This window comes from Osmerus mordax, chromosome 12 (assembly GCF_038355195.1).
Source record: "Osmerus mordax isolate fOsmMor3 chromosome 12, fOsmMor3.pri, whole genome shotgun sequence".
NCBI classification, from domain to species: domain Eukaryota; kingdom Metazoa; phylum Chordata; class Actinopteri; order Osmeriformes; family Osmeridae; genus Osmerus; species Osmerus mordax.
The window spans coordinates 8,218,947-8,244,682 of NC_090061.1; the positions used below are offsets into that span (position 1 = coordinate 8,218,947).

A 25,736-nucleotide genomic window follows, 5' to 3' on the forward strand; every position below is an offset into this window, starting at 1 on the left:
TGGGCACATCCTGTCACCAAGAGGGGTCAAATACAACTGCACTGGACTGTGCCCAGCCTGAACAGTTGGTAGTACAATCATGTGGTGGAATTATCAGACCCAGTGCCCAGCAACAGTGACCTTCCATATACACAAAAACAAATAATCTAACAACATTATGTGATTCTATACTTCCAATCAATGGACACATTCTCAAGGAGGTTGTTCAAATACAACCTGACATTGATTAAAGTGTGCCAGTGTTGTCCTTTGAAACACTGTTAGGTTTGTGATCAACTTTCTCATTATCGTCCTATCAGGGCCGGTCTGATGGCTGGCACACCATGACGCTCCCCCCCCCCCCTCTGCAAATTTTGACGTCTGTGTTGCCAGGCGACCAGGGGGTAGGCCAGACCTCCCAGTAAAAGTGAGGGCTCAGCATTAGTTTTTCCTCAGGGCCATGTGCTGATGCTGGACAATGGAATGGGAACACACATACACACACAAGCAAACACTAAAATACACACACACTGTACTCAGCCATTCACACACACACACACACACACACACACACAGTATTTAAGTGAGGGAGTATGAGGGCTGCACAGCTCAAACGAGGGACCAGTGGCATCCATAATGCCTCCTGTTCAGCTTCAAAAGTATCTCAATATCTACTCTCCAAAGTTTCACTTTGTCTTCCTTCCCCTGCTTCCAGCCCTTAAATAAAACATTATTTATCTATTCCTCGTGCTTTTGAAGTGACACGGTGTCTCTTGTGTACCGATAGATGTAGTTTAGTGACAACGGAGGAGCAGAATGCCATACAGGCTGTTCCTTCCAGGCTGTTCCTTAAAAGGCTGTTCCTTTCCTTCCTGGCTGCCCTCTGGAGTATTTTTCCTGCCAGGCCGTTATTTTAGAGGCTGTTCCTTCCAAGCTGTTCCTTCCAGGTTGTTCCTTAGAGGATTTGCTGTATCAGGCTGTCATGCAGGTCACTGTGAGGAGCACCAGAGCCGGGCCTCCCAGCAGGAGAAAGTACGTAAGTGCATCAACGAGGGCATGGAAAAGGCACACAACACAGGTCGCTAAAAATATTCAGTGGCCCTGAAATATTCATGACATCGCGGCGGAATATTCTTAAGAGCATGGCATTTGAGCTCTCTGCGCTGCGAAGCTGGAGGAGACACCATTTTCCATCTCTATTTCTCTTTTCTTCTCTATCTCTCTCTCGTCCTCTTTAATGTAAAACAAAGTTAACGAGAGGTGGGGAGTCTCTCTTGTATACTGTACAGTGTCATTCCAACGCTGTGTGACTTCAACAGAGATCAAGTTCGTTGATAGCTTATTTCAGTTTTCATGAGATCATGGCAAGGCTCATCAGGTGAAGAGACATCAGCTAATGGGGGAAGATCCAAGAAAAACACAATAAGAAAAAAATAGATTGAAAGACTCTAAGACGGTGGTCTGAAGACCTCTGTTTGCCCCCTGAGAGAATTATTGGATTTGACATGAAAAATGAGAGATCCTCTCTGGAGGCCCTTTGGCTGGCTGGAAATGTTCCCCTTCTGCTCCCTCCATCACACATAAATCAACGGAGGTCTGTGAGGAGAGGCTGGGAGGAGGGGAGGGATGATGGCTTCCAATTCAGATGGCACATTGTTCATGTGAAATCATTGCTGTCCCTAAATATGTGACAGCGTTTATGACATGGCACAGTGTGTGATCACAGAAAGGACTACACCTCATAATACAATGATAAGGAGAAGGTCAACACACCCTTGTACCTAAACAAATAAAACCTACCGCAAATGCACTTCCAATTCTGTTATGTGTAAATGTCCTGAAAACACACTCTCCAACACAGGCACATTTTCATTCATCCGATTATCGTAATCCCACTGTACTCATGTTGATCAACCTATACACAGGTGCCTGCCTGCCTGCCTGCCTGTTTGTCAGTCTACTTGTTTACTTATATGTAACCCCCCCCCACCCACCCACCCACCCAGACACACATACACAGTCTCCTCTGTGCAAGAGTACACCATGTCTTTGAATGGCCGGATAGAGAGAGTACTTTGATGCGGTGCCCGCTGTACTCTTTCGTTTGCTGCCTGTCTCTCTTACCCTTTCACTGCCTCTCTCCCTCCTTCTTATCCTCTCAGTCTAGGGGTCTCTTGTCTCCCCCCTACCCCCTGCTTTCCCTCTCTGCACCTCTCTCTCTGTTTTGCTCTCGTCCTCTCCCTCCTCTGGACAGTTAGTCAGTGGAGGGTACGTATCCCGACATCCTATGTGTCTCTCTGCATACATGTCTGGATGTATGTTTAGTATGTGGCTGTAAGGACATGTGTGTACATTGTATAAGTGTGTGTGTGTGTGTGTGTGTGTGTGTGTGAGCGCATGTTGCTGCCACCCCATCTTGTGACGTGACGTGTGCTGCGATCTACCACGATCAGATCTGGAATGGTTTCCATGGCTACTGATGCCCCACTTAAAGTTGCTGCTCCAGAGAGTGTGAGGGTGTGTGCGTTTGCGTGCATATGTCTGTGTGTACCACACGTTTGTAAGTGTACATGTGCTTGTGTGCTCGAGCTCGCTGTCTGTTTGTGTGTGTGTGTGTGTATGTGTGTGCAATTGTTTCCCACAGCCCACAATAAGCTTTAGTGTCTTTAATCATTCATGCAGCCACGTTATGCCAGCACACAGAGCAGGAGTCAGAGGAAGTGTGCTCAGAGAGGCAAGGGTGTCAACCAAGTCGCCAGGAGTCAGGAACAGGAAGCAGGAACGAAACGACACCATCATGAATGTCCCTGGTCGCCACAGAGGGTCCTGCCAGAACTCGAATGTTCTCTCATTGGTGCACTCACATCGAGGAACGGAAGAAGAAGATCGATTTGCTAAGATCGTCTCCAAAACACTGAAACACCAGGAACCTAAGTGAGGCTGAATTTCCATAGAAAAGTGACACATCGGCCACTTTATGTTCCCTGTGTTTCACTTCCCTGACTGTGAGGAGACCCTGTCCTGGTACCGCAGGGCTACAGAGAGGAAGGGTCCCCCACCAAACCATCCCCTCTGTTTCACAAAGAGCTGAGTCTCAAAAAACAGAAACAGCCCTTTGTTGCTTAACACATCAGACAGCGATCCACACAGTCACACACACACAGTCACACACGTACAGGAAACTCCTCCCGTGTGGGCGTTCGAACCAAAACAAACGCGGATGACTCATCTATCTGTGAGCCCTGCAAGCGTGTAGAGCCTGTATCCTGACGTTACTTAGCGGAGACGAGAGACCGGGGGTGGTGGGGTTGGGGGGGGGGGGGGGGGGGTGTGCTGCAGGGACCCCTGGGGCGTGTCTTCATAGTCTACCACAGATTCCCTCCACTCATCTTCTTTCTTTCCTCATTGGCTACTGCCAAGCAAAGGGCAGTTTATCACAAAGTGGATGATATATCGTCCAGCTGGAGACATACCGGACCTGGATAAGGGAAAGGCCACTCCCAGGAGGCCCTTTCACATGGGTTTAACTTCCCCTGTAGTGAGGGGAAGAAAGGAGGACACATGGAGACAAGGAGGCTGGAGCAGACTTTGGAAATATGGCCTTGAATATGACCCTCCATGACAGACACAGGAGAGCTATGGCCTCTGTTTGGCTCTGGGTTGGCTCTTGAAGCAAATCTCTGCTGACATTGGTTGAGGAAGACCTGATTTCTAGTCAGTCGGTGTCCTGCTATGAATGGTAGGGCATCAGTATGGATGGTGTTCCATATGAATGTCAATGGCCCCACTGTTCTGGAAACTCTGCCTGTGGCCCAGGGACAGACGACCAACTATCAGGACCTCACACACACACACCAGATCACACCTCAGCATACAATCTGAAGACAACCCAATGCTAAATCATCTTGTGTACCGTCCGCACGCAGCCGAATTCAGAGAGATTTGTCAGATAGTGAAAGATTACGTAGCCTGTTCTCACGCGCTGGGATTGCGGGACGTTCCCTCTCGCTGTCCCAGTGGATCTCCCCTAGCGCTCCCTCTGAGACCAACGGAGTGTGAGCGAACAGATTCTCCCTACACTCCATGCATGATTAGCGATTATTCATTCCGACTGACTTTTATAATGGACGGTTCCCGCCATAAAAGGGTACGGCACAACGGCCTACAAAGCGACTGATCCGTGCAGTTGCCTTATAAGGCAGCCGTGCGCTGTCCATGGTGCTGGAGAGGCACGGCTGACGGTGGGGGTGGGGGTGCATGCAGCTAACTACATTAATCACATCAACACACGCAGGTACACAAACACACACACACACACAGTAACACAGAAACACGCTATCACTCACACCGACAACAGCTGAACTGCTGTTATCATAGGTTTACTGACATGCAACATGCCAGTGGTATGGAGAGGTGAAATATTCTAGATTCATTGATGAGAGCCAGTCATCGGTGGTTTGGTGTGGGTGCCGGAGTGAGTGCCAGCCAAGCTTCCTAACCGAGGCTTGGTTGGAAAAGCGCTCTGATGCAGGGCGAGGTGACACAATTCTTAGCCTCCCTTCCAAAACTGCCCAGCCTGAACAGTTTTTTTTACTGCACTGGACAAAAACAGTAATCCCCTATAGCGACCCCAATAGTCATATTGGTCTATAACGGGGATTACAACAGCGAGCGCAGAAGACAAGGCGTGCAAACGTGGACCGTGTACACTATTCTGAATCTGAACGCAGAATACCCCTGCTCATTGTTGTCACGATGAATGAATACATGCAATAGCCTCTTTTAATTACCTTTCATCCAGTCCAGGACTTGCTTCGGGGTCCATTTACTTATCGGTTCCATAACCAAAGCCATGGCTGTGTCAAAGTCTCTCCGTGATGAAGACCAAACGACTCAAGGACGGTGTCGACAGACAGACCTTGTCAGTCACATCAGGAATGACTTCATTATGAACTAATTGGGTTTGGGTTAAATAAATGGATCTGATTCTCTCCATCAGAGCATGGCCGCCTGCAGATTCGGTGAACGGGATGCGGTGGTGCAATCCACGCGCACACACGCTCTCTCTTGCTCACTCTGCTCACTCTCTCTCTCTTTCTCGTGCCTTCCCGCCAGCCGCCGAGCACTGTTAGAAGTGTAATCGGTGAGCGCGAATGGTGGAGCAACCCCTCCCCTCCCTTCTTCTCCCGCCCCGCTCCCTGCAGCATCACACGGGCCACCTCCTCTACCCAGGGAATGGTGCAACACACACAGTTCTGTAGACTATCTCTTTCATACATCTCCACAAAATACAACCACAAACCACTGAAGGTGCGATATTTTTACAACCGCAGCAGGTGTGATGTCCAATGAATTTAGAATGGAATCTGGTTAAAACCAGCCATTTCCCCACTGCTATAGCCTATAACGTGACATAACCACATTGTTATTTAGCAATTGTCCTCCCTGTCTCTCTCTCTTTCTCTGTCTCTCTCTGTTAATTTATGTTCTCTTCTCTCTATCTCTCTCTCTCACACGCACACACAATATAAAACAATATTGGATTATTTTTGGTCTATTTTCCAAGAGTTGTGGACTTTGTACATTGCCCCACAGCACCGGTAAAGTACTGTCCTACAATGCATGTGTTAGCAATCACTTGGTATGATTAACACATTATAGCTTTATGTTTAAACTTCAGTATGAAGCGTGAGAAACTGCCTTTATGGGGCGGAAAGCAGGCGTAAACACTTTTTTTACTATCGGCACCTCTGACTGACAGCGCCCCCTGCTGCGTGACTGCACTAGGTGACGTCATGGATTCACTTGGAAAAATGAAAAACAATTATTTCACAGACGTTTTTTGTTTGTTTTATTTAAACGTAATTTGTTTTCGTCGGTAGCCATTTTGGCATGCAAATGTTGTACGGATGTGGATGGAGAGGGACAGAGCAACCATATCGTTTTACTAAACTGTTCATCCGTTTGAACCACTAGATGGCGACCATACACTGAAAATATACAATCACCTGTGACTGAATTGGTCCTGGTCTCTTTAGTGTGCCAGCTTTTACAAGGACTCGTTTCAAGTGTGTGGAATGACTCAAGACTGGTTCAGAACAAACGGCGAGCCAGTGGAAGATAGATTGTCTTAGTAGCAAAGTATGATGCGTGAAGAAGATCCAGGGTTAGTATCTTCACCCATAGCAACTCCAACACTGCTCACGTTTAAAGTCTTGTTGAAGAAAGCTTTTTTTTATTGAAATTTAATTTCCTATTATCTATTGTCACCAGATTTGATAAGTTGCATTTGTTTGCATGCGAATCATATACACTGACCTGACCACATTTAACGATGAACTATTTCTAAATCATTGGTTGTTGAACCATTTATAATACTATTATATTATCATAAATTCAATGCATGTAAAATAGGCTGTTGTCAAGTAGACGGAACAGTAGGCTAAAGAAAAGCGAAGAGAGGGTCACAAAGTCAACCATCAAATTAAGCCAGATAAAACTGTGGAAATCTGTCAGATAGGCCTTTATGTGAATAATAAGCAAAACTGCCGTTACCAACCTCAAATCAACAACTAGTCCAACTACAGATAAACCTATGTACATTTGACTTGATAATATAATCAGTTCCCACGTCGTCGTGATCTCTTGAAACCTTCATATCTGTGTGACCTCCCCCCGATCTCCCCAACAAAGTCAACGATGGGCGGGACAATGGCGCTCAGTTTTCAGTGGGTTGTGAATGTCACAGCACTGATCTCGACCTCCCATTGGCTCCTGTCTTCAATACGTCACGATCATGATTAGAATTGATGATCGGACGTTTTGATTTCATTGTCTGGCGAGGGGACTGCTGACGAAATCTGCTGAATTCGTGGGTTGGTTTGATTTCACGACTAAAGGTATGGTGGAATATGATTTTCTGTTTCATTTAGTAAGATTTCGACGCATCTGTGTTACTGTACGACAAAGACAGGGGTCATAGAGAATGACCATGTCGCTGGGCTGGGAAAATCAGATGTTTAATGGGAAACTTTAGCCTTTCCAGTGTGGGAAAGCAATGGCCGCTGGGGCCTGCGAGTGGTACTACACTGTCGCATTCCCCGCTTGCTTTTTGTTGTTGTGCAGCGTTATACCTGTTAATTTCCAGGTTTACTCGAAGTCAGCAAGCTGGGTAATCTTCTATATGTTGAGTTCTTGTAGATCCCAACGTTAAAGTTACAGCAGCGTGACTGCTAAGAGTTAACCTACGTGCATTTGGTTTCAATGTTTCCCTTTTTCCAGTACAGTGGCCATGCGCAGTGAGCTTGCCAAATTATGCTAACCCGGTTAGCTGTTAGCTGGCAACACGGAATGATATAATTGGTTGAAAATTGCATCATCAGAACCACTTCACACTTGCACTAAATAATTTAAAAGGTTTTAGAACACAGACAATACCATTTTATCTCTGTGTCTGCACTTTATTTCAATATCAAACACACAACATGCCAGTTACAGACTTCATCTCAGTTGCTTATTATTAAGACAGCTGAACTAACCAGATTTGGACGCATGATATAATTCTTCCTGTGAAACTGTCTTTTGGGTCAGACAGTAAGCAATTTAGTCTGACTGAATTACTCGAGTCAAATTTAGAGTGGTTCTACGATTAAGTTACGTTGGCCAAGAATATGCTCCAAGTCAGCCATATTATTAAACAACGTCAATCAATGCTGTGATTATTTATAGTAAAAAACACATTTTTGCACATATTTCAGCATTTCAGAATCATGCCAGCACAGATGAAAGTCATCCAACCATTATACTTCTTCTCAGTCTCGAGTCATTCATAGTCTCAAGATCTGTCTCAATTCAATATGCTTTATTGGCATGAATGTTCAGGTTAAACAGTGTTGCCAAAGCAGTCCACAGTGAAAAACACATGTCATTATTAACATGTCATAAACGTAATTATCATCAATCACAAACAAACAATTATAATAATGCAAAGTTACATAATGTACAATTATAATAATAGAATAATATATATATACATATATATATGTATATATATATATATATATATATATATATATATATATGTATATATATATATGTATATACTCGAATAATCGAGTATACGTCGTAATAATTGAATAATATATTTAACATTTGAAATAATCCAAACTGGTCATTTCTGATTATCCAATAGAAAATTATATTTGGCTGTTGGGATGGAGCGAGACAATTTAGTTTATTGCACTTGCAACTAGGTGAGGGTGTAGCCTAAGTCTATGCCTCACCTCCGTTCTTCTGCCCCCTCACACCACCAGGCCTCACAGAGACATGCCCAGTAGGGTGCCACGTCCGCTTAGCTGGTATGAGCGCAGTGGCTGCCCCTGACTTCCAGCTCCGCTAGACGTTAGGGCCAGACCGTGCCAGGGCCAGACCGTGCCAGGGCCTGGGTCTGCATGGCGGCTCCCAGCTTCCCATCCCCTGGCAGGATGGATGCCTGGCAGGAGAAGCACCGCCTGCAGACCGTGAGTATCTTCTACCAGGATTTATGGATCTGGCTCTTTGGACACTGATGAAACTTAGCTGGAAACTAAGGTTTTGTAATAGATTAAGTCTTGTTCTGGTTCTGAAAGTGTGAAAAGCTTTTCTGTTTTGGACTGGAGTCAGCCAGTGTCTGGAAAATTGGTCTAATAGTATTCAACCTTGATTCTCATTATATCTAAGTTGCACTGTAACCATGACACAATTTCACTGTTATGTAATAACCAAATATCTTTGTGTTAATTGGCTTATACTGACTAATGAATTGTTCCTCTCAGATGAACCTTCGGTCAGTGTTCACAGTTGAGCAGCAGAACACTCTGGAGCGTTACTATGACAACGGCATGACCAATCAAAGCAAGGCATGCTTCCAGCTGATCCTGCAGTGTGCACAGGAGACAAAGCTGGATTTCAGCGTAGTACGGGTAAGACCTTGAACACCCTAAACCTAAATATACAAACACTACACTTTCAGACTAGGCGTGTCTAAATAAATGTATCTGGCAATTCACGTTCAATTCTAGTGTTTTAGTTCGGAATAGATTAAGTTTACCTGGTTCTCGTCCTGACAGACATGGGTTGGCAACAAGAGACGTAAGCTGGCCTCCAAGGCGGACCAGAACGGCTCCCTGCCTCATTCATTCGCTGATCACGGACTGTCGGGCGGAGTTTTGTCCAATCACACGCTAGCGGGGGGGACCCTGTCTGATCACAGGCTGGCAGGGTCGGCTCTGGTGGCGGGATCCATGCTGACGGCTGAGATGGCTGCGGCTCGAAGCATCCAGAGAGCACCACACCTCCTTCCCCCCTCCACCTTCCCCTCCTCATCCTCCTCTTCCTCTCCTTCTTCCTCTTCTCCTCTCAGCAGTGGAAACAACAACAACGATGTCATCCTAACAGGGATTTACTCCATTAACTCCGCCTCCCGCTCCAAATCAACACTCAAGCCCCTCCTCTCTCACTCTGACTCAGAGCTTCCTGCACATGCCCGGTCTGCTCTTCTCAACCAATCGGTGCACAACAGGAACAGTTCCAGCTCCTCCTCACCCCTACACTCCAGACTGGCCTCTCTCACACATAAGCCCTCCGCCCTCTCGTCTCCCCCCGGCCCATCTGTTTACAGTGGCCCGTCCAGGGGGGGACGAATCCCCACTGGGGAGGCACGTCTGGGGGTGGGGGCAGGGATTGTACCCCCTAGTTGGGCCAGACAATACGGGCCAGTACCAACCCGTCCATGGCCATCTCTCACCCAGTCACAGCTCCAGCCACACCCCAACTCCAACCCCCAGCCCCAACCTGCTCCACCTGCCCTCCGCGTTTCACCCCCAAACCCTAACCCCCGCCCCCCCTCAAACCCCACCCTCCTCATCCAGCAGGTCTTCACCCTATCAGACAGGGGCGAAGAGGAGGGACCAGCGCAAAGACCTGCCTCTGAAAGGAGGAACCTATCAGAGAGCAAGAGGCAGATTCCCAGACCCTTGGAAACCATTGGCTGCTTCTCCATTGCCATGGAGACGGGGGATGAGGAGGACGAGTGGCGAAGGGAGGAAGAGTTGGCCAGCGTGAACTCTCAGACTCATCGAGACATCCAGAGGGGGCACACGTCTGGCAGCCTCAGCCCGCCCATGGGAGAGGTGTCTGGGGCAAGAGGAGACCACACAGCCCCCTTCCCCAGCTCCAGACCTGAGGCCCAGCAGAGGCAGGCAGCCCTCCGCAACAGCTACTCCCACACAGCTCTCCACACTTCCCCTACAAACACACCACAGGAAACCCCACCATCAGAGGTAGACTTACGAGGGTCCATCTATCTGTCAATCATTTGTCAGTGTAACTACATTCATATAGCTCTGGAGACTTAAAGACTTTCTGCGTGCAGCTTTAAAATAACTGTCACTGGCATTGTGGCGTTGAGTGTCACTGGAATTGGAAAATACAGCAAAAACATTCAGAAATGTGCAATATACAGCTTAACAGCATTGTGACGGCTCTTTCTTGTCATCTGTCTGTCTGTGTAGGCTCCAGTCAGTCAGTCGGCTCCCTGGCTCAGCAGTAACTCCAGGAAGAGAACAGTAAGTGATACACAAACACTCATGCTGTATCTCTTTCAGACTGGCTTAATACAAACCTAACTCCAAACATGTTGCTGGTATGGTGTGTGAGTTGTCAGCATATTACAATTGCCAAAAAAATTATCTGTTTCCACAAAAGACACACACTTCCCTGAAGTGGTACTGGATTGTGGGTTCAGAGCTGCAGTTGGGTCATGCTCATGTGGTTGTGGTCAGCTTCAGGACCGTACCCAGTTCAGCGACAGTGACCTGCTGCAGCTGAAGCGCTACTGGGACCGCGGCATGACCAGCCTGGGCTCCGTTTGCCGGGAGAAGATCGCAGCGGCCGCCAACCAGCTCAACGTCGACGCCGAAATCATCAAGGTGTCTTCCCCTCCCTGATTGCATAACGTCTACTAATACATCCCTCTCTATGTCTCTTCATCCATCTCTCAATCCATTCATTCCTTTCTTTCCTTTCTGTATCCCTCCCTCGAGTCCCTCTATCCATTGCCCCTGACTGGTGTTCTCTTTTCTCTGATTGGCAGACATGGATTAGTAACCGGAGAAGGAAGTACCGCCTCATGGCTATCGAGATCCCACCCCCTAAAGGTGGGCCCGCAGTCTTTGGTTCATCCTCTCCGGGACACGAGTCCCCATTGGACATGAGTCCTGAAGGGGAGGGCTTTAGAACCCCTGAGCTTGGGGAGGACTTGATCGATGGAGGTTCCCTTTGTTTGTCCGAGGGTGAGAAGCGTTCTAAGAATCACACACGCACACAATCATCAAAGCTCAGCTTCTCTGATGAGGAATACTGTGTTCTTTCTCCCCAGATGGCACCAGTGACTCATACCAGAGAGAGGGAGAGGAGGGAGCTGGGCAGCACAACATCGCCCCCCTTGCTGAGAATGTGGTACTGCACACACATTACTACACTGTTAGAAATCATAATACACAACATCAATACTAAAAACACTTAAGTAGGCACTCTGAAAATACCTGTTGTATAAAATAAAAATACTGTTGCTATTGTCGGAGGGATTGACTGTATATTAATTGTCCTTATAGAAGACAGAGTGCATTGCTGAATATGAAGAGGAGGATGATGATGGTGATGAGATGATGGCCTCAGACATGGATCACATGCGGAACCTTCTGGAGTACAAGGTGTGGAGATGAGGCAAAGAGCACTCTCTCTCACATACATTGACACACACAAAGCTACTATCAGGTAGTATTTTACCAACATTGACATAAATATAGAGGCATGAAACATTCCAGCTGTGTCTCCGGAATCATACACACATGCACACACACTCGCACACAGATTGTGGAGTGCTGCTTGGTCGCTCATGCCTATAGGGCTGCATACTGACTTGCCATTTTAATCCTCTGCCTAAATTGAACTGTTCCACCTCACCAAGCTTTGCGTGTGTGTGTGTTTGTATGTGTGTGTGTTTTCTGCAGCATGAGGAGGTGCATTACCTGGAGAGTGAGCTAGAGAACCAAAAACAGAAATATTATGAGCTGGAGAGGTTCACCAAGAGCCTACTCAATGCTGTAAGGAACAACGACCAAGAGAAACAGCAGGTATACACACACACAGTTTCCTATTCCTTTATGGCATGTGTCCAGTTAATACCGAAACCACAGTAAACACAACAGCATCAGAATCGTGCCCAATATGATTCTGTGCATGTGCATAGGAGCTATTGGCCAGTCTACCTCAGTCTGCAGACCAGGATTGGGACACAAATTCAGAGAGGGGAGGCCAGCCTGCTGCTATGACAACATTGTCCAATGCTGATGGGTTGCCGTCCGCTGCTGTCAGCAACGACGATGCCTCATTGGTCACCGTAAATAAAGACTTCCCACTGATTACCATAAACGAAGATGGTTCATCAGTCCTCCTTAATGAGACCTCTGCATCAGAGGAACAAGGGACAGAGACTGGACCGGAATGATTCACTATCCCACACACACTGTGCCTGTGAATGGACACTACTCTCAGACTATCGACTGTAAAATCTGCTTACATCATTTTCTACAGCATATCACCCTGCCTTGCTCTGGTATAGTCCCAGAGAGATAAGTAAACAGATTATATCTAATTTATCCAGGCGTCTTTGTGTGTCTATTTGTGTCTGGGTGTGTATACATGATCATTGTTGAAGCACTGATATTTATTCCCTGACAAAGTCCCATCTAGACAGCTGTGTTGATACATATTTTGAGGTTGAATGGCTTGAAAATGAACTGTGACTCATTAATGGAGCAATTGAACAGCTCATTTTGAAACACTATACACATGTGGTTCTGACTTTGTCAGCCTGCCTTCTCAGAAGGGGCAGGGAGTTTGTGTGTGTTTGTTTGATTGTGTGTGTGTTTGAGAGACATAGAGGATGAGCTGTAAGCCTCTTATTTTCTACTTAGATGGAAGGATAGACAGGCTTGTAAAGTAGTTGGTTTTAAAACATTCAACTTAAAATGTTTAAGATCAGAAGCTTAGATCACTAATGTACGGCCACATGAGATACATTCCTGCTAGAGACATTGTTACAGAACTCTACATGCAGATAATGAATGTGATGTGATTTATTCCTTAAATTAATGCAAATAATAGTAACAAACACAACTGTATTCAAATCCACACGTGCATCATACTGAGTTATAACGAGAAAACAGAGAAGGTACATTGTATCATGTCAAGCCCCATCTCTTTGTTTCTTTCAATGTGGGAAATCCTTAACTGATTGCGTCAGAGCTACGTCAATGAGCTCTCAGTCACTGATGCTCAGGCACCACAGTAGCCGCCATATTCGCATCTATGGCAGGATAGCGGTGGTCGGCGAGCGTATGTGGTCCTGTCAAACCGACTATCGCGACACCGGACCTCAATCATAACCAGGCAGTAGCCCTCCGTTCACCCGTCTTCAGCTAGCATCTGCTCGGAAAGGCGTACAATCCAGGCTTGCAACCGGGAGACATGCATCGTGGAGCGGTGGTTTAAGATGACTACGATGCCTTTCTCCCAGCCACAAGAATCCTGGCACAAGATGGAGGTGAATAGCGTTAGTAGTGAGGTAAGTTGCAACTAAAGCCTCTCTAGCAAATTGACAAGTAGTCCGTAGCGTTGTAGCATAGTTGTTTTGCTGTTGATACTGATGCTTGCGCGCTCTGTAGGCTTGGACTGAGCACATCAGCATGCATGCAAAAAGACTGGTCGCGAGCTAGCTAGCTAGCACTGCTAAGTGCTTGTGCTAAGCTATGTGAGTCAATTTTATGGCTCAGTTTTGAAATCTTCTGTATAACTTTAGGTTCTGTTAGAGGCAGTAGACATAGTATACATAGATTATCTGTGCTTGTTTACATCTCTTTGCATACACTAAATGCATTTTAGTTGATGAGATTTGCCAAACACCTTATCCCCAACCATTGGTGATGCACGAGCTAGCGGATGTCAACAACTCTACAAGCTAGAAGCTAGCTAGCCACAGGAATAAGCGTGTGTGGGCTGTCACCTAGCCTAGTCCGTTTGAGTCCCACTTGAATAAAGTATTGTATGCGGTAATTTGAATACTTATGGACTAAAGATGGCAAACAATTTACTTAAAATCTAAATACCACTATACTCTTGTCATATATGTTAGACTACTTATTGAGGATGCAACTCTTAACGTTTTTGCCCAGACTTTGCTATGGCTAGTTTTGCAAACACAAAAAGCGAGGCTTTGACAGCACTGCATGTGGTTTATTGCATTTAGTTCATTAAGTTGGCAAATTATGTTAGCAAGCAAGTTATATTTAAACAAAGGTCTCTCCCTATCTGACTGCAGTCTGCAATTACAGCTCTAATCAAACTGCTGTCTTTCCAACCGTTGTATTATAGTAATCTTAACAGGAGACGAATCATTTATTTAAAGACTTCTACTTATGGTACATTCCATTCATCTTTAAAAAAGTGTATTTCTCATAATTGGGCAAAGTTAGAATTACTTGTTTTTCTACGTTTATTAAGGCATCTATGTTGTTAAGTTTATTTCCTTTCATTTCAGGTATTTCTTAGACTTTCTTTTAATTATATCTGTTAATAACCCGTTTTCACAAGCCTGGAAACGCCTTTATCTCCATGTGTGTCCCCCTCATAGGAGGCCACTAAAATCATGTTTTTCTCTCCATTTTAGGAGGTAATCTGACTTTGCTTTAATATTAGCCTCTGAATAGTCTCAACTAATGATGATGCGGGCCTATTCTCTAAATCCAATAGTATTTAATGGCAACCAGCCATTTTATTGCAGCTCCTGTATAAACATACATATTGCTAACATGGCATCTGATTCAATGGAATGTGTCGTATGTGTTTTTAGCGGATGAGTGTGCAGTGAGCAAAGGCCCCCGCTCGGCTGGTAGCTCCACCCCCTCAGTGGTCCTGTGTGGAGCTATGACTCATCCCTCTCCTCAGAGCATAGACGGAAGGAAGCACACGCACACATAGCGGTGAATGCACAGTTAACACAGCATCATGCAGTGAATCAGCTTTCCTTCATCTCTGTCACATCACCTAAAAGGCAACAAGTAGCCCGTCACATTTCCCCATGCCTGTGCAATAACACAGTGTAACGTTCAGGAGCCCTTAACGTTACAGAGCTTTCACCATCTATTTGTACGGTTATCCTGTCATGCGGGGGGAGCCATCGTTGGCCACATCACTCTCTCATCAGCGATGCTGCAGAACATCACTCTGTCCCAAATACATCCAGGTCTTATAGCGGTCCCCTGTGTTCCAGAGCCAAGCCCCTAGCCACACGCGCGAGGCGTCTATATCTGTGTGTGTTCGCGGCGGCTGGGGATTAGGCTGGAACGGCCATAATAATGACAGGCTTTATAGAGACAGGAAGTCGGCCGGGCAGCTGGACAGGATTAGCGTATGTGTGTGTCTTTGTGTGTGCGTTGGGGGAGGGGGGGCGGGGGGGGGGGTGAAGTCAATAATGTTTGCAAACAGACAACACTCCCACCCCCACTGAGAGCATGTGTGGTTGCGGACCCAGAGGCGGTGGATAAGTGGAGGATGAGGAGGTGGAGGAAGAGGAGGAGAGAGTGTGTCAGAGGAGAGTGTGGGTGATATGGTTGCAGGCGGGGGGGCATTGCCACCCACAGCGATGATGTCTGTGGTGTTATGTTTCTGACACGATCACATGTTGTTGAAGCCTAGAGCCCGATGCTGTTGCGTGTAGACCGAATTCAGCTACTCTCCTGGCTTGGGGCAGGTAGTGGTCTATACTGGCTAGTGGAGTTAGCCGTGATTACTGAAGGAGGGATAGTTCAATCAGTGCCATTGTTAGCTTTACATTCCGTATGTGAAGAAGATGAGATGAGCTGTGTGTTTAGATGCAAGCTTCCCTCATGCCTTCTGTGTTGTGTTTCCAGATCAATGGGCATCAGATCATGGACGAAGCCATGGAGGAGGGAGAATCTTTCACACACTGTGTGAGTAATGTTCAAGGTCGCTTGGGTGTGTTTTGTTTGTTAAGGTGTACGTAGGTCATCTTCCCTTATAGTGGGTGAAGGTGCCTTGAGCTCTTCATATCCCTCTGGAATGCTTCACTTGATTGAATTGTTCAATCTGATTATTAACAGTGATGTAACGAACGTTCAATTAGTCGTTAACACCTCTCCAAATGTTAACTGTGTCTGTGTGCGCGCATGCAGGACGAGGGGGAGTACAAGGAGATTCCTATCACCCACCATGTGAAGGAGGGCTGTGAGAAGGCTGATCCTGCCCAGTTTGAGCTGCTCAAGGTTCTGGGGCAGGGCTCCTTCGGCAAGGTGAGACACCAGCTACCCCTGAACCTCATCTAATATGAATGAGGTGGCAAGCAAATGGTACACCATGTGTTACTGTGGGGAAGTTGTCCTTACTGTGGACTTTCTCCGTCGCTTGCTAATATCATTATTTCTCTATTTCTTCCTCCACCTCTCGCTCTCTCTTCTTCTCCATCTCCCCTTCCCTCCTTCTTTTCTCCCAGGTGTTTTTGGTCCGAAAGATCATGGGTCCAGATGCTGGCCAGTTATATGCAATGAAAGTTTTGAAGAAGGCATCTTTGAAAGGTAACATTTGTCTACAGTCATGCATATGTTGTCTTCTTGCACCATGTGTGGTTTGTTGCACTCATGCTCTCTCCATTTCTCTCTCTCTGTCCGTCTCTCTCTCTCTCTCTGTCCGTCTCTCTCTCTCTCTGTCCGTCTCTCTCTCTCTCCATTTTTCTTTCTCTCTCTGTCCTTCCGTCTCTCTCTCTCTGTCTCTCTTTCTCCTCCTGCTGCCGCCGTCTTGTTCGCAGTGAGGGACAGAGTCCGCACTAAAATGGAGAGGGACATTTTAGTGGAGGTCAACCATCCGTTCATAGTGAAGTTGCACTACGGTGAGTATCTGTGTGTGTGTGTGTGTGTGTGTCCATCCGTGAGTATCTGTGTTTGTGTCCATACGTGTGTGTGTTGGTGTGTGTGGTAACTCTTCTTTCCTCTCCCAGCTTTTCAGACAGAAGGGAAGCTCTATTTAATACTGGACTTTCTCAGGGGAGGAGACGTCTTCACTCGATTATCCAAAGAGGTAAGCTCCTTTTTGGTACCGCTTTTCATCCATTTACACCTCACGGCACCCTAACACTGTTGTTCAATCACCTTGAACTCACTTGGATAATATGCACTATATTCGTACTATACAATCTATCAAGTCTTGCACTACATTATCGCTCTCACAGTCCTATCTTTCTTTAGATCTCTCTCTCTTGCCAACACATCCTTCACACAAATGCATTGTTCACTTGCTAGAAACCTCAGAATGTGATCATGTATAGTGTGTAGTAACGGTGTATTCCACAGTTCTGGATGTGTGCAGTTGTATCCCACATGTTCTAATCTCTTTCTCTATAGACTCTAAAGTTGAAACATTAGGATGCTAGCCAGTTGTATTTTTTTGCCTCTCGAACTGTTCCCCAGCATTTAAATAATATCAGTCACTTAACAATTCATTTGTAATGTGAGACAATGTGAGTTTTTGAAGTTCTGTAAAATGTTAGCCACCCCCTTGGTCTATTGGCCCTGGAGCCATCTGGTGGTGACAGAAGAGCCAGGCTAGACAGCTAACACCTTCGTTTATGTGTATTAATGATGTTGTCTTTCTCTCTCTCTGAGTGCTGGTGCTTAGTGCTGTTTGATGCTGCTGTTGTTCTCTCCCACCCCTTTGTCCAGTCCAGACAGTAAACGTGTCCAGTTCTTACTAGGTTATGTTTACAGAGGAGGATGTGAAATTCTACCTTGCAGAGCTGGCCCTGGCCCTTGACCATCTGCACAGTCTGGGCATAGTTTACAGAGACCTCAAACCTGAGAAGTACGTAACCACCTCCCCCCTGACTCCCCCCCCCCCCCCCCCCCCTCACTGTCCACCCCCACCTATTATGCCTCCCCCTCACAAAACTCTGATGTGTCATGCCTCACCAGTGTCATCGGCAGTCTGTCTCACCCGCCTTTCCACAAAAGCACAACTCGCCACCCATGACTGTACAAGTTTCACGCTGTACGCCATTTAGCACAGCCGCTTCCAAAAGCACATTGGAGTGCAGTTGGCGTGAGGGCGTGTGGGAGAGACTGTTCTGAGCTGCAACCAGTCTGTTCTGCTGTGTTGCCCTCGTCGCAGCTCAGACGCCTGACTTGTCCATTGTTGTTTTGCAGCATATTGCTTGATGAAGCTGGACATATCAAGTTAACAGGTAAGCTGCTCCACCCAAACCACCCCTGCTTCAACTGACGGAAAAATCTAGATGCTTTATCTTATCCGGAGGGGAAGCAGCACCAAGCCTGAGCCGAGCCATGAGGAGCGGTGTGTTTGTGTGTGTGTGCGTGTGTGAGAGAGAGGTGTGATGTGTGTTTTACTCCTTTCCAGACTTTGGTTTGAGTAAAGAGTCAGTAGATACTGATAAGAAGGCCTATTCCTTCTGTGGTACTGTGGAGTATATGGCCCCTGAGGTGGTCAACAGGAGAGGGCACACACAGAGCGCTGACTGGTGGTCCCTGGGAGTACTCATGGTAGGCACACACAGAGACACCCACACACACACACCCCCACACACACATTTGTGTTTTATTGTTGTTTTTTGGGACTGACTTAAGGTTCGTTTTGTTCCAGTCCCCACCGTGTCTCACCATGTGTTTTCTTCTCTCCTCTTCTTAGTTTGAGATGCTGACAGGAACGTTACCGTTCCAGGGGAAAGACCGCAACGAGACCATGAACATGATCCTCAAGTGAGTGACACAAACCACCATCCTGTAGAAAGATCGAGCTCATTCTGAATCTTCTGGCCTTTGTTTCTGACCTCTTTCTCCTCACTATCTCTTGCTCTCTCGCTCTCTCATTTATTCCCAATCCCATCCTCTCCCTGCTCTCCTTTTCCTCTCAATCTGCCTCTCTCTTTTTCTAGAGCGAAGTTAGGCATGCCACAGTTCTTGAGTCTAGAAGCCCAGAGTCTGTTGAGAATGCTGTTCAAACGGAACCCTGCCAACAGACTAGGTAAGGTACTTCACACTGTCCCAGCGTGTGTGTACAGGTGTGTGTGTTTGTGTTGACTGACTGTTCTCTCCTCTGCAGGGGCAGGGGCTGACGGCGTAGAAGAGATCAAGCGCCACTCATTCTTCTCCACTATCGACTGGAACGTGAGTATGCGGCATACACAAACACACACATACACGCACAAACACACACTCACACAGCCCCCCCCCCCCCCCCTGGCAAGAATCCATCTGATGAGCGTTCACACCTAACAGACGGTCCACTGAGTGACCACCAGCCCTCTGTTTAAGCTGTGCCCAAGTGTGTGTGCTTGTGTCTGTCTGGGCCAAGGGCCAGCTCTGGCTGCGTGTGGGCTAATAGCCCTGCGTGAGTGTTTAGGAGCCAGCGGGATGCTATTGGCTGAACAGAAATGGAAAGGGGAGGGGTTCATCTCCAACCCGAACGCACATCACACAATCACTCTCTAGCTGGTTTTCTATCGAGACGACATGACAGATGGAGAGGGACCCCCTCCGAATTTTGGACGTCTGAATGAGACGGGTGTGTGTGTGTGTGTGTGTGTGTGTGTGTGGGGTGTGTGTGTCCATCTCCAACAGAAACTGTACAGGAGGGAGCTTCAGCCTCCGTTTAAACCTGCTGCAGGGAAACCAGATGACACCTTCTGCTTCGACCCCGAGTTTACAGCTAAAACCCCTAAAGGTACACACACACACACAGCCTCTAGACAAGCAAAGTATTACTAGTAAAGCAACTCTTGTATGCTACTGCTGTATGTTGCATCTATGTAAGTGTGTGTGTGTGTTTGTGCGCAGACTCCCCAGGTATCCCCCCCAGCGCCAACGCCCACCAGCTCTTTAAAGGCTTCAGCTTTGTAGCTCCTGCATCGCTGGACGAGACCAAGAGTTCCCCACTCCTCAGCATACTACCTATAGTACAGGTACACACACACACACACTCTGACGCTCACGTACAAAACACACACCAAACACGATAAAGACAGGACGCCGTCATGATACGGTGTGTGTGTGTTCCTCCTCAGATGCACAGCAGCGCAGCCCAGTTCTCTGACCTGTATGACCTCCATGAGGACATTGGGGTGGGCTCCTACTCCATCTGCAAACGCTGCGTCCACAGGGTGTCCACCGTGGACTACGCTGTCAAGGTAACACACACACACACACACCACTCACGCCAGCTCTCCAACACACTGTGCCAGCAGAGGGCAGCACAGCCTCAGCCAGCATCTCCATCCTACATGATGATTGGAGACGTTCGGGCTCTGTGAAGCAAATGCTAGATGATCAGATGTTGACAGGATTGTGTGTGTGTGACCAGATTATAGACAAGAGTAAGAGGGACCCCTCGGAAGAGATTGAGATTCTGATGAGATACGGCCAGCACCCCAACATTATTACTCTCAAAGACGTGAGTTTACTGTGTGTGTGTCTCGTCTGTGTGTGTGGGGATTTAACTCTTGAAATTAACTGATGTCATATGCCTGTCTCTGTGGGACGTGTGTGTGTGTGTGTCGGTGTATGGGTGGTGTGTGTGTGTGTGTGTGTGTGCGTGCCAGGTGTATGACGAGGGCAGGTATGTGTATGTGGTGACAGAGCTGATGAAGGGAGGAGAGCTGCTGGATAAGATCCTCAGACAGAAGTTCTTTTCCGAGAGAGAGGCCAGCGCTGTCCTCTACACCATCACCAAGACTGTAGACTACCTCCACTGCCAAGGGGTACGCCTGTGTGTGTGTGTGTGTGTGTGTGTGTGTGTGTGTGTGTGTGTGTGTGTGTGTGTGTGTGTGTGTGTGTGTGTGTGTGTGTGTGTGTGTGTGTGTGTGTGTGTGTGTGTGTGTGTGTGTGTGTGTGTGTGTGTGTGTGTGTGTGTGTGTGTGTGTGTGTGTGTGTGTGTGTGTGTGTGTGTGTGTGTGTGTGTGTGTGTTAATGGTTATTATCCAATCTTTGGGATTGGTGTGCATTTCTAGGCCATTGAGACATTTGTTGATATACATATTTTAGTTTGGCATATAAATAGTCATTTTATTTATGTAATGTATAATATACGCTTCCAAAACAGTTTGTGAGCATTTCCTTTCCAGCCTTGGTCTTACCAGGGTAATGCAAGCTCACCTCTGCCCTCACCCCCCTCCCCCCAGGTAGTGCACAGGGACTTGAAGCCCAGTAACATCCTGTACATGGATGACTCTGGGAACCCAGACTCCATCAGGATCTGTGACTTTGGCTTCGCCAAGCAGCTCCGGGGGGGTAACGGCCTCCTGCTCACCCCCTGCTACACGGCCAACTTCGTAGCCCCCGAGGTGATTTTGGGGGCAGGGGGGTTGGGGGGTTGGATTGAATTAAGCAAAAATAGACTGATGACAATCAGCAGGGAAATTATATATGAACAGTTAGGCTGTGTTATTTTGAACCCATCATGGTTTGTGTTTGTGTGTGTGTTTGTGTGTAGGTACTAATGCGGCAAGGCTATGATGCTGCCTGTGATATCTGGAGCCTGGGAGTTCTTCTCTACACTATGCTGGCAGGGTAAGTGTGTGTGTGTGTGTGTGTGTGTGTGTGTGTGTGTGTGTGTGTGTGTGTGTGTGTGTGTGTGTGTGTGTGTGTGTGTGTGTGTGTGTGTGTGTGTGTGTGTGTGTGTGTGTGTGTGTGTGTGTGTGTGTGTGTGTGTGTGTGTGTGTGTGTGTGTGTGTGTGTGTGTGTGTGTGTGTGTGTGTAGCCCTAACCTCCCTCCCGTCCTTTCTCCCCCAGGTACACGCCATTCGCTAACGGACCCAACGACACACCTGAGGAGATTCTTCTCAGGATAGGTTCCGGAAAGTTCTCCCTGAGCGGAGGCAACTGGGACACAGTTTCTGACACCTCCAAGGTACATAACACTTACTCACATCTACACACAGGACACGTCCACACATCAAACACCTTTTGGAAACAATGTAATTTCCTTATCCTTGGTGTGTGTGTGTGTTCACCGGTTCAGGACCTGCTGTCACACATGCTGCATGTGGACCCCCACCAGCGCTACACTGCTGAGCAGGTTGTGAAGCATGCCTGGATCACCTGCAGGGACACGCTGCCTCACTTCCAACTCACCCGGCACGACGCTCCACACCTCGTCAAGGTACCGCCCCAGGAACAACCCCCCAACCAGGGGCCTTGTGACCCCACACCAGGTCTCCCACGCAGGAACACGGAATCCTAGACTGACTCATTTAACCATAATGATACCTGTTGTGTGTGTGTGTGTGTGTGTGTGTGTAGGGAGCGATGGCAGCCACCTACTCTGCGTTGAGCCACAAGACATGTCAGCCTGTTCTGGAGCCCGTGGCAGCCTCCAGTCTGGCCCAGAGACGCAGCATGAAGAAGCTAACCTCCACGGACATGTAGACACACACACATACACACGCCCCGAACTCACCCCTTACACTGGCTCCCACCCACACACAGGCCCAGGCCAGGCCAGTTGACACTTGCTGTCCCTCCTTTTCTTTTAATATATTTATTTAGAGTTAGTGACCCCCCCACACACACACACACACATGCACGCACACACATACACAACCTCTACAAGGCTGGATCACACGGATGCAAGCCTCGGAGTAAGAGGAAAACCTGCATATCTTCTACTGCTGGAGAGACAGACTTCTGGATTTATTTTCACTGCTTTGTCGTATGCACTCTCTCACCTTTGTCTCCTCTCTCACTCTCACCGTTCTCTCCTCTCTCACTCTCCTCTCTCTCCTCTCTCACTCTCCTCTCTCTCCTCTCTCACTCTCCTCTCTCTCCTCTCTCACTCTCCTCTCACTCTCCTCTCTCTCACTCTCCTCTTTCCCCTGTCTCTCTCTCTCTCTCTCTCTCTGAGGAGGAGGAGGTAAAGCACCAGCTGATGTTCTTCTTCACTGTGATTGGCTGATTCCAAGCTGCTTCAGTAAACTGTGCCCCGCCCACCGCTCCTCATCTCCTTCCCCCCGTCTCACATGCGCTCTCCTTCTCTCTCACTATCTCTAACACATCTGACAACGTCCGTTATTTATGTAACCCCCTCCCCCCCTCATGCATATGAAAATCCAGATGCACGCACTCCCCCCCTGTCTCTCTATCTGGAGGTCTCTCTGACTCCCTCACTCCCCCTGTCTGTCTCTCTATCTGGAGGTCTGTCTGACTCCCTCACTGTGTGATAACTATGTATCAAGGAGAAAACAATGCTGCAGATAACATTTAGAAGAAAAAAAAGTGAACTGTCAAAGTTGAATGAATGTGACGATGAGGGGGTTTCCTCTGCTCGGTCAGACCAGAGAAGCTGAATGACAAAAGATCATTTCCATGAATCTCTTCTAAGACATTGTGGAAATTGTACCATATTGTATTTATTTCATTTAATTTTTTAAATTCTATTTTTCTTTCAAGTTCTGTATATATTGACATTAAAGATCATTATTGACATGCACCAACTGGTTGTTAATATTGACCCTGCAACAATCCATGGAATAGCTGTTGTCACAATACAGGAGTTACAAAGAGCTAGCACTAGATGGCAGTATCACCCAGTGTGTGATGCTACAGGTCTATGGATTCAGAACAAGGGAGGTTTTAAGAATCGTACACACAATTCTGCACCGTGTGTGTGTGTACACAGTGTTCCCCAGCCATATGTAAATCACTAGTCTGCCTAGCTTCCGTTGTGTCTGCCCCCTAACTCCCATGGGATTGCAGGCGTGTGTGTGTCTTGCCTGGTGGTGTGTGAAAGGGAGAGGGGAGGTGTGTGTGTGTGTGTGTGTCAGAGCTGTCATGGTCAAAGCGGTGGTGGATAGACATCTGTGCAGTAGGGCAGATGGATTAAGGCACCAGGACTGCTCACACGCAGGGACACACTCCTTTCTGCCTTTTACACACTCACACTCCTGTCTGCCTGTTACATTCATACTCACACACACACTTTTCCCTGCCTTTCACAAACACATTTGCTCACTCTCCCCAGCCTTACACACACACAAACACTCATCTGCCTTTCACACTCATACACACATTCACTCTTCTCTGCCTTTCACACACACAAACTCTTCTCTGCCTTTCACACACACACACACACACACACACTTCCCTGCCTTTCACACACCAACACTTGCCACTGCATCAGCTGCTGTCCTCCCGCCTCCACTGCGACAGCCAGGGACAGCTCCATATCCCCTTCGGATGTGACCGTCTCACACACACACACACTCATGCGCGCTGTACTCCCACCCCCATCTACCCTCTTCTTCCAGTTTATGTGCTGTCAGCAGGATTAGGTGGTAGCAGGCAGCCAGTGGTTAGGGAGCTGGGACGTAAACACTAGGGCTAATTGCTTTGACACACTGCTCTTTGTGTTAGCCTCATAATGCTAATCATCCACTGAGCTAATATAGGGCCTCAATCTGTTTTGGCTAGGTTGGCATCAAACTCTACTTGTTTGTTTTTTGGGCTGGCGGGGTTCACAATGACTCATACCCCATCAGGAAGTGAGACAGTCCATGGTTTGTTTGTTGTTTGCGCTTTCCCAGAGTCCTCTCTGGCTGGGGTGGCGCCTCACTCAGGTGTGAATCTATTTATCCTCATTAACGAGCGTCTCCCTGAAGTCGTCCAATTAACACGCCGCTCCTAATGAAGCCATTAGCTGTCAGAGCGAGCAGGGGAAGTGCCTGTCACCAGGCCTAGCGTGTGTGTAGTGTATATATATGTATGCGTCTGCATGTGCGTGTGGGGGTGGGAGAATGAGTGTGTGTTGGTGCAAGCTGGTGTGTGTAGGTGCGTGGCCGTGTGTGTGTATTAATGCAAGCGTGTGTGCGTGTGGACCCACTCCACTAATAAAACCAGGAGAATTAATGGAGTGAGCGTGTGTGATAATGAGTTAATGTGGAACATGCAGGACGAGCACTGATCAGCCCTCTGTCTCAAATGAAGATATCAGACACGCCGTGATTTACGCCCTACGCTGTAAACAGGCTCTCTACCCGCACTAAGTGCCTGTCATTTGGTTGTGCCTGTGTGTGTATGTGTGTGTGTGTTAAGTGCTTGTCAGAAGGCTAAGTGCAGACAGCAAATGGCCTCTGTAAAGATATTCTGCACATCTCTCCGGCCGTTCCCTGAAACTCTCCTAATTCCACGATTCCACACAATGCCCAGGCGTGACCACAGTCACATTAATGCAGAACCGCACAGCAAGTCCTCAGAAGGAAATCTGACAAGAATAGGAAAAATAAACTAAATGACAATATGGACCTGTCATGGTGTGTGGATCTACCAGTGGATAAGGTGGAGCTGGCTGTTGGTGTGTGTAGTGTGTAGCTGCTAGGGACGGTTGTAGCTTGCCTGTGTTCTGCTCCCCAGCTAGCTTGGCTGGGTATGAGCACTGGAAATGAGGGAGTTGAGGATGTGAAATTGATTTTGGTTATGCGATTAATCTTATCACACATTCCTCCCAACGCTGCTGCCACCATGGCCGCCCCCTCTCCCTCTTCGCCATCTTCCACCTCCTCCCTTCTCTTCTCGCCTCCTCTGTCCCCCTCCCCCTCTCCCTCTTCTTTTCCCTCTCTCCCTCCCTCCCTCCTTCGCTCCAGTGAC

The 25,736-nt window shown here is 47.5% G+C and overlaps 3 protein-coding genes across 5 annotated transcripts in view; 2 read left to right on the top strand and 1 right to left on the bottom strand.

The window, feature by feature from the left end:
- Nucleotides 1–4,833, bottom strand: part of LOC136954112 (connector enhancer of kinase suppressor of ras 2-like) — a 34,012-nt gene extending 29,179 nt beyond the window's left edge. The window contains 1 exon segment of the mRNA XM_067247658.1: nucleotides 4,770–4,833. Coding sequence (XP_067103759.1) covers nucleotides 4,770–4,833 — 64 coding nt within the window.
- Nucleotides 4,834–6,820: 1,987 nt separating this feature from the next.
- hdx (highly divergent homeobox) lies at nucleotides 6,821–12,677 on the top strand. The gene is made up of 11 exons (XM_067247798.1): nucleotides 6,821–6,878; nucleotides 8,292–8,498; nucleotides 8,793–8,939; nucleotides 9,087–10,298; nucleotides 10,530–10,583; nucleotides 10,800–10,946; nucleotides 11,111–11,309; nucleotides 11,396–11,475; nucleotides 11,631–11,729; nucleotides 12,030–12,152; nucleotides 12,269–12,677. Exons 2-11 carry the CDS (start codon nucleotides 8,430–8,432, stop codon nucleotides 12,524–12,526), a joined length of 2,388 nt encoding a protein of 795 aa, XP_067103899.1. The 5' UTR covers nucleotides 6,821–6,878; nucleotides 8,292–8,429; the 3' UTR covers nucleotides 12,527–12,677.
- Nucleotides 12,678–13,393: 716 nt separating this feature from the next.
- Nucleotides 13,394–23,583, top strand: rps6kal (ribosomal protein S6 kinase a, like). Of its 3 annotated transcripts, XM_067247536.1 has the most exons (22): nucleotides 13,394–13,645; nucleotides 15,990–16,049; nucleotides 16,272–16,388; nucleotides 16,589–16,670; nucleotides 16,901–16,981; nucleotides 17,090–17,169; nucleotides 17,843–17,949; nucleotides 18,291–18,328; nucleotides 18,502–18,644; nucleotides 18,790–18,860; nucleotides 19,037–19,125; nucleotides 19,204–19,268; nucleotides 19,722–19,824; nucleotides 19,938–20,062; nucleotides 20,165–20,287; nucleotides 20,461–20,550; nucleotides 20,699–20,857; nucleotides 21,278–21,439; nucleotides 21,589–21,665; nucleotides 21,888–22,005; nucleotides 22,117–22,257; nucleotides 22,398–23,583. In XM_067247536.1, exons 1-22 carry the CDS (start codon nucleotides 13,574–13,576, stop codon nucleotides 22,521–22,523), a joined length of 2,229 nt encoding a protein of 742 aa, XP_067103637.1. In that variant the 5' UTR covers nucleotides 13,394–13,573; the 3' UTR covers nucleotides 22,524–23,583. The 3 variants fall into 3 exon arrangements, 1 of the variants encoding a protein (XP_067103637.1); XR_010878054.1 differs by lacking the exon at nucleotides 22,398–23,583 and having other exon boundaries at nucleotides 21,589–21,703; nucleotides 21,856–22,005; nucleotides 22,117–22,147; XR_010878055.1 differs by lacking the exon at nucleotides 22,398–23,583 and having other exon boundaries at nucleotides 21,589–21,699; nucleotides 21,856–22,005; nucleotides 22,117–22,147.
- Nucleotides 23,584–25,736: the final 2,153 nt, after the last annotated feature.